General features: G+C 54.1%; 3 protein-coding genes across 9 annotated transcripts; all 3 read right to left on the bottom strand.

Annotated features, from left to right (window-relative positions):
* Window positions 1-199: 199 nt before the first annotated feature.
* Window positions 200-5,970, bottom strand: Hyal3 (hyaluronidase 3). Of its 2 annotated transcripts, XM_015487151.2 has the most exons (4): window positions 5,586-5,970; window positions 1,476-2,386; window positions 1,002-1,091; window positions 200-893 (listed from the first exon to the last, which is right to left on the bottom strand). In XM_015487151.2, the coding sequence occupies exons 2-4, from the start codon at window positions 2,361-2,363 to the stop codon at window positions 624-626; spliced, it is 1,248 nt and encodes a 415-aa protein (XP_015342637.1). In that variant the 5' UTR covers window positions 2,364-2,386; window positions 5,586-5,970; the 3' UTR covers window positions 200-623. The 2 variants fall into 2 exon arrangements, with proteins under 2 accessions (XP_015342637.1, XP_048650269.1); XM_048794312.1 differs by lacking the exon at window positions 1,002-1,091.
* Naa80 (N-alpha-acetyltransferase 80, NatH catalytic subunit) lies at window positions 3,101-6,142 on the bottom strand. 3 transcript variants are annotated; one of them, XM_015487154.2, is made up of 2 exons: window positions 6,003-6,142; window positions 3,101-4,486 (listed from the first exon to the last, which is right to left on the bottom strand). In XM_015487154.2, the coding sequence occupies exon 2, from the start codon at window positions 4,253-4,255 to the stop codon at window positions 3,317-3,319; it is 939 nt and encodes a 312-aa protein (XP_015342640.1). In that variant the 5' UTR covers window positions 4,256-4,486; window positions 6,003-6,142; the 3' UTR covers window positions 3,101-3,316. The 3 variants fall into 3 exon arrangements, with proteins under 3 accessions (XP_015342640.1, XP_048650273.1, XP_048650272.1); XM_048794316.1 differs by having other exon boundaries at window positions 3,101-4,269; window positions 6,003-6,141; XM_048794315.1 differs by having other exon boundaries at window positions 3,101-4,269; window positions 5,969-6,096.
* A 529-nt stretch (window positions 6,143-6,671) lies between these two features.
* Hyal1 (hyaluronidase 1) lies at window positions 6,672-9,896 on the bottom strand. 4 transcript variants are annotated; one of them, XM_015487149.2, is made up of 4 exons: window positions 9,741-9,896; window positions 8,332-9,255; window positions 7,911-8,000; window positions 6,672-7,741 (listed from the first exon to the last, which is right to left on the bottom strand). In XM_015487149.2, the coding sequence occupies exons 1-4, from the start codon at window positions 9,759-9,761 to the stop codon at window positions 7,427-7,429; spliced, it is 1,350 nt and encodes a 449-aa protein (XP_015342635.1). In that variant the 5' UTR covers window positions 9,762-9,896; the 3' UTR covers window positions 6,672-7,426. The 4 variants fall into 4 exon arrangements, with proteins under 4 accessions (XP_015342635.1, XP_015342636.1, XP_048650268.1 ...); XM_015487150.2 differs by having other exon boundaries at window positions 8,332-9,224; window positions 9,741-9,871; XM_048794311.1 differs by having other exon boundaries at window positions 8,332-8,480; window positions 9,741-9,853.
* Between the last annotated feature and the right edge of the window lie 1,399 nt (window positions 9,897-11,295).

The raw sequence follows: 11,295 nt of genomic DNA, 5'->3' as shown, positions 1-11,295 counted from the left end.
ATCTGAACTCTGCACCCACAATTCCCTGCCCGCCGTCCAGCCCCGCGCTGTGCACGATGGCACAGTTCTTAACTCTGATCTTTCCTTCCACGGATGAAGCACCATGGCAAGACCGACATTTTAGGGCCCTTGCAGCGGTTCACTTGCTCAAAGGCTCAGGCTAAATTCTGGGACCCTATAGGGAGAACAGACCCTTTCAGACAATGAAAGAAAAAGTGACTTTATGATGAAAACGTAGTGCAGATAACAGCTTAGCATTTAGAGACCATATCCCAGATTTCTTGGGAACATCTGCCCGTGGATGGCCCTCCTGGGACTTCTCTGTGGACCCACTAAGGTATAGGAACAAAGCCCTGGGCTGGCAACCCTTAACCAGCTGGAGCCCTGACTTTGCCAGAGGCTGCTTTGTGTCATGAGGAGTCAGATGATCTCAGAGGACTTTGGTTTTATAAGCGTTTTTTCTGGCCCTTTCCACCCCTCAGAGATCCCAAGGGAAGTGGGAGCGAAAGTGTGTGCTTGGGAATGTATTGATTGTAAGCTGAATAGAGCAAAAGGGAGGGTTCCTCCAGGACTAGGAAAGTGGCAGCAGGGACAAGAATAGGTAGGAACAGGGACTCCTGGCTTTATACTGCTTTCTTAGGCCCAGGCCTCGGCTCCTGGCAGGTAGGGCCAGTCCAGCCCCAGTAACAGCGACAGCTGAAAGACTCCCAAGCTCCAAGGCTGCCATCTGGCTGCAGGTGCAGAAAGGCTTCCATTTTTCCTGGGTTTTGCCAGGCACAGCGCCCATGGCCATGGCACTGCTGGAGACTGCAGGCTGTGGCTGCTCTGGTCACATTGATCACATAGGGGCCTAGGGTGCTCACCAGGTAGTCATGGAGACTCCAGCACTTCTCCTGAGGCGGAAGGAAAGGATGTGTCAGTGCTCTTGCTCCATATCCTTGACAAGGCCTCTCCCCCATCCTGGGCCCCAGCATGTACAGGCGGAAGGGGATAATGATCACCTTAGAACTGGAGAAGCTCAGGTCCCCCCAGAGCACCACGCCGGCTGCCCCCAGTGCTGCGCTCACACCAATGGTCTGAACCAGGTCATTCTGGAGGCAAAGAGCTGCTAAGCCAGGCTGAACTGGCTGGACCCATCTGGGCCCACCTTCACGATCAAGAAACTTTCACTGTCACAACTGATTTCAACTCTAGAGTTGGGTGCCTTTGCATTGGGTCTTTGAGAGGGTTTCACATGCCCTCCACTCAGAATGACCCTCCTTGAACCAGGGTTCCAAAGGTTATGCCCTGCCTTATACTTTCAGACCTTCTGACACAGAGCCATGGCTCCTTTTTCAGATGCTCCAGGATAGGGCTTTCCTCTAAGAACCCCTAGACTAGGACCTTCCTTTTAAATCAAGGTCTTCTCCTTAAGACTTCTATAGGACAGGACCATAGTGCTCAATGCAGACCCCTAAATTTCACCTTCTACTTACCTGGGACAGGAACCTCCCAGACTTCCGGAGTGTGAGGCGGGCATATGCCAGGACAGGCAGAGGATGTGTGTGCCCAGCACGGGCCACACGAAAGGCCTCCTCCAGGCGGTGTCGAACAAAGGCCTGGTGGTGAGCACGCGGTAGCCTGGGTGGGAGATAGATGCTGGGGAAGAGAGCACTGGAGGCAGCCCAGAGCCAATGCAATTGGGTGTTGCGGGCAAGGGTGGCTGCATGGCAGTGGCCTGTGTAGTTGGAAGCTGTACCATGCCAGGCATTGCCACAGGCTGGGTAACGATAGAAGCCCCAGAGTCCATGGGGTCGCAGTGTCTGGCCCAGCTGCAGTGTGTTCTCCATCAGTGCGCGGGCTGCCTGTTCAAAGCCAGCACGGGCTTTGTGGAGCTGCTCTTGAGGGTGCAAGTCAGGGAATACCTGCTGTGCCCAAGCCTGGGAGGCTGCCTGGTAGGTGTGGCGGCGACCCCAGTTCCCAGACCAGAGAGGATACCACTCCTCCCAGTCCAGCACTGCTAGGCCAGCAAAGCTGGGTCCTAGACTATGACGGATCTGGTGTGTAGCCTGTGCCAGGTGGCGGCCTAGGGACACAGCCTGGGGGATACCCCCATTGTGAGTTGTGCCTCTGGGCCCAAAGTAGGGATAGAGGCCAAGCTGGTTCTTGTAGAAGATGGAGATGTTCTGGCCATGGAAAAGCTGTCCATGGTTGGCTATGATGCCCAAGGCTTTCAGTGGTAAGTGCACACCAAAGTGGGCCTTACAGAGTGCTGAGGGTACGTTCCATATCACATAGAAGGGGTGATCAAGAGCCTGTGGCAAAGGCTGGCCATACCCCAGGCACAGGGCCACCCCCATCATCAGGACTGGGCCTAGCTGCATGGTCGTAACACAGAGATGGAAACCTGTAGAAAAAAAGGGATATGAGCTTGGAGTCCACAGCCATGCCTTCTGCATAGCAGGAAGAGCAGGGAAAGCTCCCCAGCTCCTCCCCACAAGGACGGGGGATGGGGAAAAGGTGGTTTCCAAGGGATCCCATAAGCCTTTCAGAGCAGCCATACCCCAAACTGGACTGGGTAGTTCTCCTCTGGTGTTCTCTGTCTCTGTCAAGGTACCACTGTGTCCTCCAAGACCTCCTCACCCCACAGCTATCACAAGTCCCCTTCTTTCATCTTCCCATCTTGTTCCCTGCTCCAAGAACACTCAGCTCTCACCACCTTGTCTGCCTCACTTAATTCCTACTCAGTATCATCACCTCTGGGTATTCTGGACCCCTAGAAGAAGTGAGGGCCCTTGTCCTCCCAAAGCCTCTGAACTTCCTTATCCCACAATGGATCCTGACATGGTATGCCCATCTGTCCCCTTGAATGGGACCTTGTATAATTCCCCATTACCTATGCCCAGTCCAGGGCCAGGCACAGTAGGGCTCAGCGAAAGGTAATGAGGGAATGAATGGGGAAAGGAAGAGCCATTCTGTCTCCTGTGACTGGCAAGTTAGGAGGGGCAAAGGACAGGTGTCACCCCATCAATGGCCCCAGAGCCAATCTGGATCCCAGGACTTCTTCAGGAATAGGGAACCTGAAAAGTGAGGGTGGAGATCAACAAAAAACTGTCACACCTACACTCAACAGAAGCCTTTATTCAGCTACACTGATGACTCTAAGCCAGAGCTACTGGAGCTACCCCATTTAGCTCCCCACTGATACCCAGGAAACATACCCAGGCTAAAGCTGCCCCCAGGGGTTAAGGGATGAAATATGGTCAGTGGGCTGAGGCTGGTATTGTTCTGGGAAGTTCAGGGACTCAGAAGGGCAGTGCTTTGTCCCAAGGGGCCCTCAGATATTTTTTTCCATCCAGAATATGGGGCATCCCCTGAGGTCTTGGTATTGTGTCTCCAGCAGGCTTTGTGGAAGGGGCCCTTCTGGAGATGAGGGTGAGGTGGGCTGGGGCAGGGGAGGGGGTGGTGGCAGTGGAGGCCCCTTAGGTCCCCTTGGGGCTGCTTGGGCAGTCAGGCTTGGGACTTTGCAGGATGGCCGGGAAGAGGGGGCCCTTGGGAAGGCACGGAGCAGGGTGGAGGGCAGCCGTTGGCTGGTGAAGACAAGGCCTTGAACAGGCTCACCCAACTGGTAGCCCAGGTGGGCATAGAAGTATAGCTGATCATGAGTGGTAAGGTGCAGCCGACGGAAGCCCCGGGCCCGAGCAAAGACTTCCAGGCCCTCCATGAGACGGCGGCCAAAGCCACGGCCCCTAAAGGCTCGGGCCACAACCACTGTTTCCACTAAGAGGCTCTGGGGCAGATCCAGCACTCGTGACAGACGGGCATGACCCACCACAATGGGAGCTGCTTCAGGGGTAAGACCAGGACTCAGCAGCATCAGGCAGAGAGGGAAGGCATCTGAGGACTGGCCCAAGGAGTGTAGGCGAGAAGCACGGCTGCGGGGCCACTGGTCATTGATGAGGTCAGCACAAGCATCCAGGAGCTCAGGTCGACAATGCACAGGCTCCAGTGTCAACTCAGCCAGGCTGGGGAGTGGGGTCTCCTCTGGCTGGTGTCTGGGATCCAGGGTTAGCTTAGCTGGGTCAGGACGGAGGGTCATCTCTGGATGGCATGTGGAATCCAGGGTCAGCTCAGCTAGCCTGGGGCTCAGGGTCACCTCTGGCTGGTGTGTGGGATCCAGGGTTAGCTTGGTCAGGTTGAATCTCAGGGTCAACTCTGGTTGGCAAGCAGGACCCAGAGTCAGTTTAGCTGGGCTGTTACTCAGGATCAGCTCCATCCAGTGCAGAGGGTCTAGGGTAGAGGTCAGAGTAGCTGGGCCAGGGGCTCAGAGTGAGCTCTTGCCTACTCGTAGGATCCAGACTCAGCTGAGTCAGGCTGGGAGCCAAGGTTAACTCCTGTTAGGCTGCAGGTGGCTCAGTGCCAGGCTGGAGATTAAGGCCAGTCTTCAAGCAGTGGCATCTCCTCAGACTACAGGGGCTCTCCTCCTATCAATAACAGCCATGCTGGGCTGTGGCAGGAAGACAAGGTTGGGGCAGGGAAGGACTGATGAGTGCAAAGGGGCACATGCATCCTAGGACTGGGGCATGATGGGCTGCACCTTGTTCCAAACTCACCTGATGATACAGGTGGCCTGGAAGAGACCCATCCTTTATACCTCAGGTGGAGGGGGGCAGGGTGTATGGACCCATGTGCCCTGCCACATACTGGAGGAAGGCTGAGAGTAATGGTGAATGCTGAAGACTGGGGCAGAACCCACGGGTCCTGGTCTCTACCCACTGTGGTTATAAATTTGTCCTCCCTAGAACCTCACTGTGTGTGGACAGTCAACCCAGCTAATACTTGCTGGCCGTTTTATCTCTAGAAGTCCAATATGGCTGGCCAACCTTGCACACATAAGGTGCAAACCAGACATCATGCCTCCTGTTCACACCCACCTGAGGTTTTCCATGGAGGAAACGCTGCCCCCAGGAGTTCCCCTGTCCCTTCCATCTCCTTACATATCAGCTTTCCTTCAGCTCCCAGCCTTTTCAATTGCCGGGTGACCCTTAGGCCCCATGCACTCACCCATCAGCTCACCTTCCCTTCTCTCTACTGCCTTTCTTGCCTGGGGCCCAAAGCCCATGGCCCCTTCTCCAACTCTGCCCAGCTCAGGAGACTTTGGGCAAGGACTCAAATGTCCCCACAGATGGGGCCCCAGCAGCACCAGCCCAGGGCCTAGCCCACAATCACATATAATGTTGCTTCTGCAGGCCTGGTTCCCTCTGGCCTGAGTTTCGTAGCCACCCTAGATAAGGACCACAGTTTCCTTCCTTTATCCACTGAGGCGCCCAACGGCTACCTGGTTGGGGGCCCAGATCTCCTATTCTCAAACACCATTGTTTGCCCACCTTATTCCAGGTCTTGCTGGCAAGAGGGTCTATACTAGAGGATTTCTTACACTGGGTGAGCAGCTGGGCCCCACACCTCTACTCCTGCTCCAGACAGTGCCTCCTGACCCTACTTCCCCATCTTCCCTGAGCTTGAGGACAATCCAACAACACTAGTCAATAACAGGCATCTCCCTCCCCTCACATCATATCCCATTCACAGGGATCTAAGCCTCTCACCTGCATCAGCCACCTCAGTGGCAGCAACAGTAGTAGCAGTAGCAGCAGCAGCACCCTTGGTCTGGAGGGAGGAAGCCCAGGATCCGCCTGCAGTTCCAGGATGCCAGGCGGGCTTAACCCCTTCAGTGCCAACCCCACCCACTGTGGGCGGGGCTAGTTTCTGGGTCTTTAAAAAGCCACCCCACTGTCTCCTCTGCCTCGGCTAATACCTAACTCCCTTTCCCACTTCTGTAGATCATAGACGGTGGAGTTTTGGGGGTGGGGCTTCGAAAATTTAACTCTCTGGGTAGGTATGGCTCGGTCTGTTCTAGGAAAGAACCACCGACGCAGGGAGGGCATGCGGGAAGACACGGCTAGTTGGGGACCGTACGCGCGGGACGCACCGACAGGCAGTAGTGGGGTGGGGGCGGTACTGACATGTTGATTCCGGGCTCGGGGATGTCCCGCGTCCTCGCTCCGCACGGCTCGGTATCCCACTGTCTCTCGCTCAGACTCTTCGGTCGGTCCGCGCTGGCCCCCAGCGGTGCGGCGGACGTACTGCAGCCATCGAAATCCACCGCACACTTCCTAGTCCTAAATCTCTCGAGGTGGTCACGCCCTCAGCCGGCAAGGGAACTTCCCCGCCTAGGCCCCGCCCCTGGTTCTGCGCGTCACAACACTGAGCCAGCGCCGCCTCTGCTATTGCTGCCGCCCCTGCTGAGCTAAGCTGGATCTGTTGGCACGGCTTCCTCCCAGACCCGCCTCGTGAAGGTCCCGCCTCTGGTCCTCTGCATCGCTGCCCCAGTTCGGCTCCGTGGAGGCCCAGCCCCGAAGCCCGTACGTTACTGCTTTAGCCGGACGCAGGCCCTTCCTCCAGAGGATTCCGCCCCGTCCCCGCCCCAGACCCTGTCGCGTTTTGACTAGGTTGGGTCGTCCTCCAGAGCCTATCCAACAAGTTTAGATCAGGTGGAGCTTCCGGGAATTTGGACCCACACTGGGAAGCAGCCGCCCTCAAGCAGACTTTAGACTTAAAGGAAAGAGAGGAACCTTTCCTGCCCTCTGGTGCTGAGGGGCCTGCCCATTTTAGGCACTCAATAAATCGCTAAGTAAACCATGACTGCTTTATTTGCTGGGTTGTGCGGTGCCTCAGCGGACTCAGTCGCTTAAGGCTAGTTACCTTCAGCACCACAGTAGGTGCACAAGGGCTCTATCCCTGGAGACAGCCTGGGTTTAAATCTCAGCTTCTCTTTTTTTTTTTTTTTTTTTGGTACTGTGGATTGAACCCAGGGGCGCTTAAGCACTGAGCTACATGCCCAGTCCCTTTTAAAAATTTTATTCTTTTATGTTTAAGATAGGGCCTCCCTAAGTTTCTGAGGCTGGTCTCAAACTTGTGATTCTCCTTCTTCAGTTTCCCAAATTGCTGGGATTACAGGTGTGCCTGGCTCAGCATCTCTCTTTTCTTGCTGTGCAACCTTGGGCAAAAAGGCATCCTGTGGGTGCCTCACTTTCTCATAGCCTCATTTTAGAGAATGAGTTAACCTCCTTAACATGCTTAGCACATGGCTTGGCACAAAGCAGGCACTGGATGAATTTAAAGACTTGGATTAGTGTCTCTGGAGCTGTTACCTTTCTAAGTAGACACATGTGGACATGGAGTGGATGATGTCTGCCCCTGGTTTCTAACTCTTTATGTGACTATCTGGCTTTGAGTGTGCATGAGCAGGCCATATGCCTATGACGGTGACTCAGTGTACTCCTGACTATAACCATGACTCCTGTGATTGTGCCTGTATTTGAGGAAGCCATGACCACTTGCAGAGTGCATTAGGTGCTCAATGTGTGCAACTGGATGTGACCAGTCATCACATGCCCTGCTGCTCACACCACTCTCCACGCCAGCCATGATAGCAGTGACATTTGAACTCCATAGCCATTTGTGCCTGATCCTCAAGTGAGAGGGCACCCTTCAGGGTCAAGGACCTGCCACCAGGCATAAGCTGGATGGAGAAACTGTTAGGGTTGAGGATAAGGAGAGCTTCAGGGTAGTTGGAGCGACGGGCACAACGGCCATGGCCAGAGCACAGGGCTTGACTGCAAAGAAGAGCTCCACTGGTCACGTTCAGGATGAAGGGCCCCAGGGTAGTATCCATATATTCCTTGATGGCCTGACATGATTCCTGGGTGGGAGAGAGAGCATCAGGGACAGTAGAGCCATGCACAGGCCCACCTAGGACACCAAGGTACTCATGTGCTGGCCAGCCAGGACTTCAGAAGTAAAAAGGGTAGGCCAGGGTCTCCCAAGTTAGTGTGAGCCACCCACCAGCCAGTCCTCAGACCTGAGCTTACCTTGGTGCTTGTGTTTTCCCAGCTCACCCAGAGCACCACTCCTGCTGCCCCCTGGGCTGCACTCTCTCCCAGGGTATGCTCCAACTCCTCCTGGGAAGGAGCAAGCACAGCTTTGTGGGGCCGCCCTCCCTCCTTGCAGCAGACTGCTGTGACACCGCTGGATGGGACAAATAATTTATAACCCCATCCAAGGCTTCTGTAGCCCTGGTAGCCAGATGTAAGCTGTAAGCCTGTCCTCCCTGTAACCTACAAATGCCATGAAGACAGGGTCTAAACCTTTCTAATAAATGCTGAATCACCTGTGCTTAGCACAGAACTTGGCACAAAGTTGAACTCAAATGTGAGAATAGATGAAAGTGTCCCAAGGCTGTGTGGCCTCAGTTGTTGGGCTTACAAGGTGGGTAGGCCACAGTAGACTTACCAGGGGCAGAAGTCGGTTTGTCATGTCATAGAAGATCTGGGTGTAGGGCAGCACCGGCAGACTGGGGTCCCTGGCAGCCATAATCACACGAAATGCCTCACTCACACGATGACGTACATACATCTGTGCTTTCCCTGTGCCCGCCAACACTGCAGGCAGATAGATACTGGGATAGAGGGCACGGCTCTGGTTCCACAGCCACCCTAGCTGATCGTTCTGGGCACAGATGCCTGGTGGGCATTCGCCTGTGTAGTTGGACCTTAGAAAGTCATAGTTGTAGCAGTCAGGGAAGCCATAGAAGCCCCAGAGACCACGGGGACGCAGTGCCTGTCCCAACTGGAGGGTGCCTGCCATCCAGGCCTGTGCAGCTTCCTGGAACTGGGCCTGGGCTTCTGCCTCCACCCAAGTTTCTGGCCAGTCAGGATGCTGTGCCCTTACCAGTGCCCGAGAACGCTGCCGGTAAATGTCCTTGGTATCCCAGTTGAAGGCCCAGCGTGGGCGCCATGCCTCCCAGTCAATCACTGCCAGCCCTGAGAAGTCAGATTCAGGCATGGCATCCTGGATATCCTGAAATGTGCGGGCCAGGTGGGCATGCAGGCTGGCATTCTGGGGCAAGCCACCAAATATAGGCTCCCCAGTAGTTGTGTAGTAGGGGTAGGTCCCCAGTTGCGTGCTGTAGAAAATGGTCATGTTAGGGCCGCGGAAGGTCTGCCCCCGGTTGGCTATCACATCAAAGACACTGACATCCACATCTATTCCATGCGTCTCCAGGCACCACTGGGTGTTTGCATTCCAAACTGTGATGAAGGGCCGGTTGGGTACCACAGGACCCCTGGAGCCTTGAGCCACGTAGACCAAAGTCAGCAAGAGGGTACAGATGTGAAGCAGGTGGGCTGCAGTGGCAGTAGGTGGGTCTGAGGAAACCTGGCCAGGGGAGGCAGAGCTGAAGGCAGGCTTCAAACTCTCTCACCCCTGCTCAGGGCAGGTGGGATGAACCCCTTGCTAATAACTCCACCTCTGCTCTGGATTTAATTAAACATTGACCTGCAGGACTCAGGGAGGGCAAAGGGCAGAGGAAAGGCATGGAGGGGACCACTGCCAGTGGAGGGCACATCAGCGTCATCTCTGGGACCAGGCCTCTGCCATCTCCTCCCATAATTCTTGCCCTGGCCTAATCTTGCCCACCCATGTTCCCCAAGGGCCAAGGAACCCATGACATCCATTCAGGGAGGAGGAGCTAAGAACTGGGTCCTCAGCCCCGGACTGACCAGACTGATGATGGAAGCCCTTTCTTGTTTCTTCCATCAGAAATTCTGGCAGCCACTGGAAGCAGGGATGCTCAGAGACCAAGAACAGGTCAGCCCATCCCTCCTATACACCCATCAGTCTGCCCGCCTTTCCCTACTAACCTCAGGGTTGAAGGGTGTCATCCTAGAAACTTCCTGATCCTGAGGTGGTGGCCTAGGAAAAGCCTGGCTGTCCCACACTCTAGACCCAGCTGCACCAGAAACTCCCCGGAGGAAAAAGTAGCTGCGGAAAATTCTGAGCTTTTGTAGGTCCAGGGGTGGGCCTTGATGGGGGTGGTCCTTTAAGGGGGTGGTGCTGAGGCTGAGTCAGCAGTGGTCCCTCCCACCCTGAGAGCAGTGGGCGGGGCCTTGTGACTTTATTGGGTCTGGAAGGGATAGGTGGTGGCAGAGGCAGCTGGGCAGGCCTGTCTGTGGCCCAGAGTCTGGATGCCTGAGGATTATAGACTCAGAGAGTGTACTTTCTCCAAGCCACTGCATAATGACATTGGTAGGCCCCTAGGCACTGTTAGCTTTGTGGCTGTCTTCCTCCTTAAAACATTTGTTTTTCCTGTCCTGGGGATTCAACCCAGGACCTCACACATCCCTAGCCCCTTAAAACAATATTATTATTATTGTTATTACTACTGTGATTTTGAGACAGTGACTGACTGGCTATGTTGTCCAGACCCGTCTCAAACTCCTGGAATAAACTGATCTTTCTGCCTCAGACTCCCAAGTAACTGGGACTACAGGCATATATATGCCACTGAGCTTAACTAGAACAAAATTTTAAAATACATCTTACAACTGTGTAGGCATAAAGATAAATTTAGGGCTGAGGTTGTGTCCAGCGGTAGAGTACTTGCCTAGCACGTGCGGGGCCCTGGGTGATCCTCAGCACCATATAAAAATAAAATAAAGATATTGTGTCCAACTACAACTAAAACAAAATACTTAAGATATTTAGTCCAGACTAGTTTCATTATTATGTATTCATTATTAGTGTATTTATATTTTTTCTTCCAACTAAAAAAACTAAAAACATTTCTGCGGGTCACTAAAGGTATTGTGGCCCTTGGCACTGTTTGTGTCTACTATGTCTTGTGCCTAAGCCATCCTTGTTGTAGGGATCTGTTTCTGAAAGCCACTGTATTCGTGAAGTCTGGGCTGTGTCATTACCTTTTGTATATGTCCTCGGTCAGTGGTTGTGTTTTTGTGAAACTTCAGTTGGTGACCATCCGGGCCTCTGCACAAATTCCAGGGGTTTGTACATACAGGTAAGTGTAAGACTAAGTACCTTATGTCTCACACTGCATGTGTGTGAGACCTTGATGTCTTGTGACCATGAAACCTCAAGTTTGTGTGACCCTGGGTAAGCAAGGATCCATCAGTGAACATATGCTTGCCTGTTCATTTGTGGTTTCCCTTGTTCTGATTCAGAAGCTGTTTATTGAGACTTGCTAGATGTTCAGGCCTGGTCAGGCTTGCCTGCCAGGGTGGGGTAAAGGAAAACACTGGGGTGAAAGTACTGCCTGGGCCTGCAGCTGTGGCTGAGCCTAAGCCACAGAATCTTCAGCCTGGTGGCCTTGGAGAAATGACACTCACAGTGGGCTACCAATTGAGCTTGGTCTTCCAGGCTGGCTGGGCTGAGGGAAAGAAGGGCCCAGGGCATAGGGGA

Source organism: Marmota marmota, unplaced genomic scaffold, assembly GCF_001458135.2.
Source record: "Marmota marmota marmota unplaced genomic scaffold, marMar, whole genome shotgun sequence".
In the NCBI taxonomy this organism is placed as follows: Eukaryota; Metazoa; Chordata; class Mammalia; order Rodentia; family Sciuridae; genus Marmota; species Marmota marmota.
This window is presented reverse-complemented; position numbering and strand designations above follow the sequence as displayed.

What these genes read in the sequence shown, in the direction of transcription:
- Hyal3 (XM_015487151.2), bottom strand. Translation starts at nt 2,363, where the DNA reads ATGCAGCTAGGCCCAGTCCTGATGATGGGGGTGGCCCTGTGCCTGGGG. An exon ending in CTGGGAGGTTCCTGTCCCAG is followed by an intron (nt 1,092 to 1,475) that starts GTAAGTAGAAGG and finishes CTTTGCCTCCAG; the next exon opens with AATGACCTGGTTCAGACCAT. An exon ending in TGAGCTTCTCCAGTTCTAAG is followed by an intron (nt 894 to 1,001) that starts GTGATCATTATC and finishes CTTCCGCCTCAG; the next exon opens with GAGAAGTGCTGGAGTCTCCA.
- Naa80 (XM_015487154.2), bottom strand. Translation starts at nt 4,255, where the DNA reads ATGGAGCTGATCCTGAGTAACAGCCCAGCTAAACTGACTCTGGGTCCT.
- Hyal1 (XM_015487149.2), bottom strand. Translation starts at nt 9,761, where the DNA reads ATGACACCCTTCAACCCTGAG. An exon ending in TGACACCCTTCAACCCTGAG is followed by an intron (nt 9,256 to 9,740) that starts GTTAGTAGGGAA and finishes TCCCCTGGCCAG; the next exon opens with GTTTCCTCAGACCCACCTAC. An exon ending in GGGAAAACACAAGCACCAAG is followed by an intron (nt 7,742 to 7,910) that starts GTAAGCTCAGGT and finishes TCTCCCACCCAG; the next exon opens with GAATCATGTCAGGCCATCAA.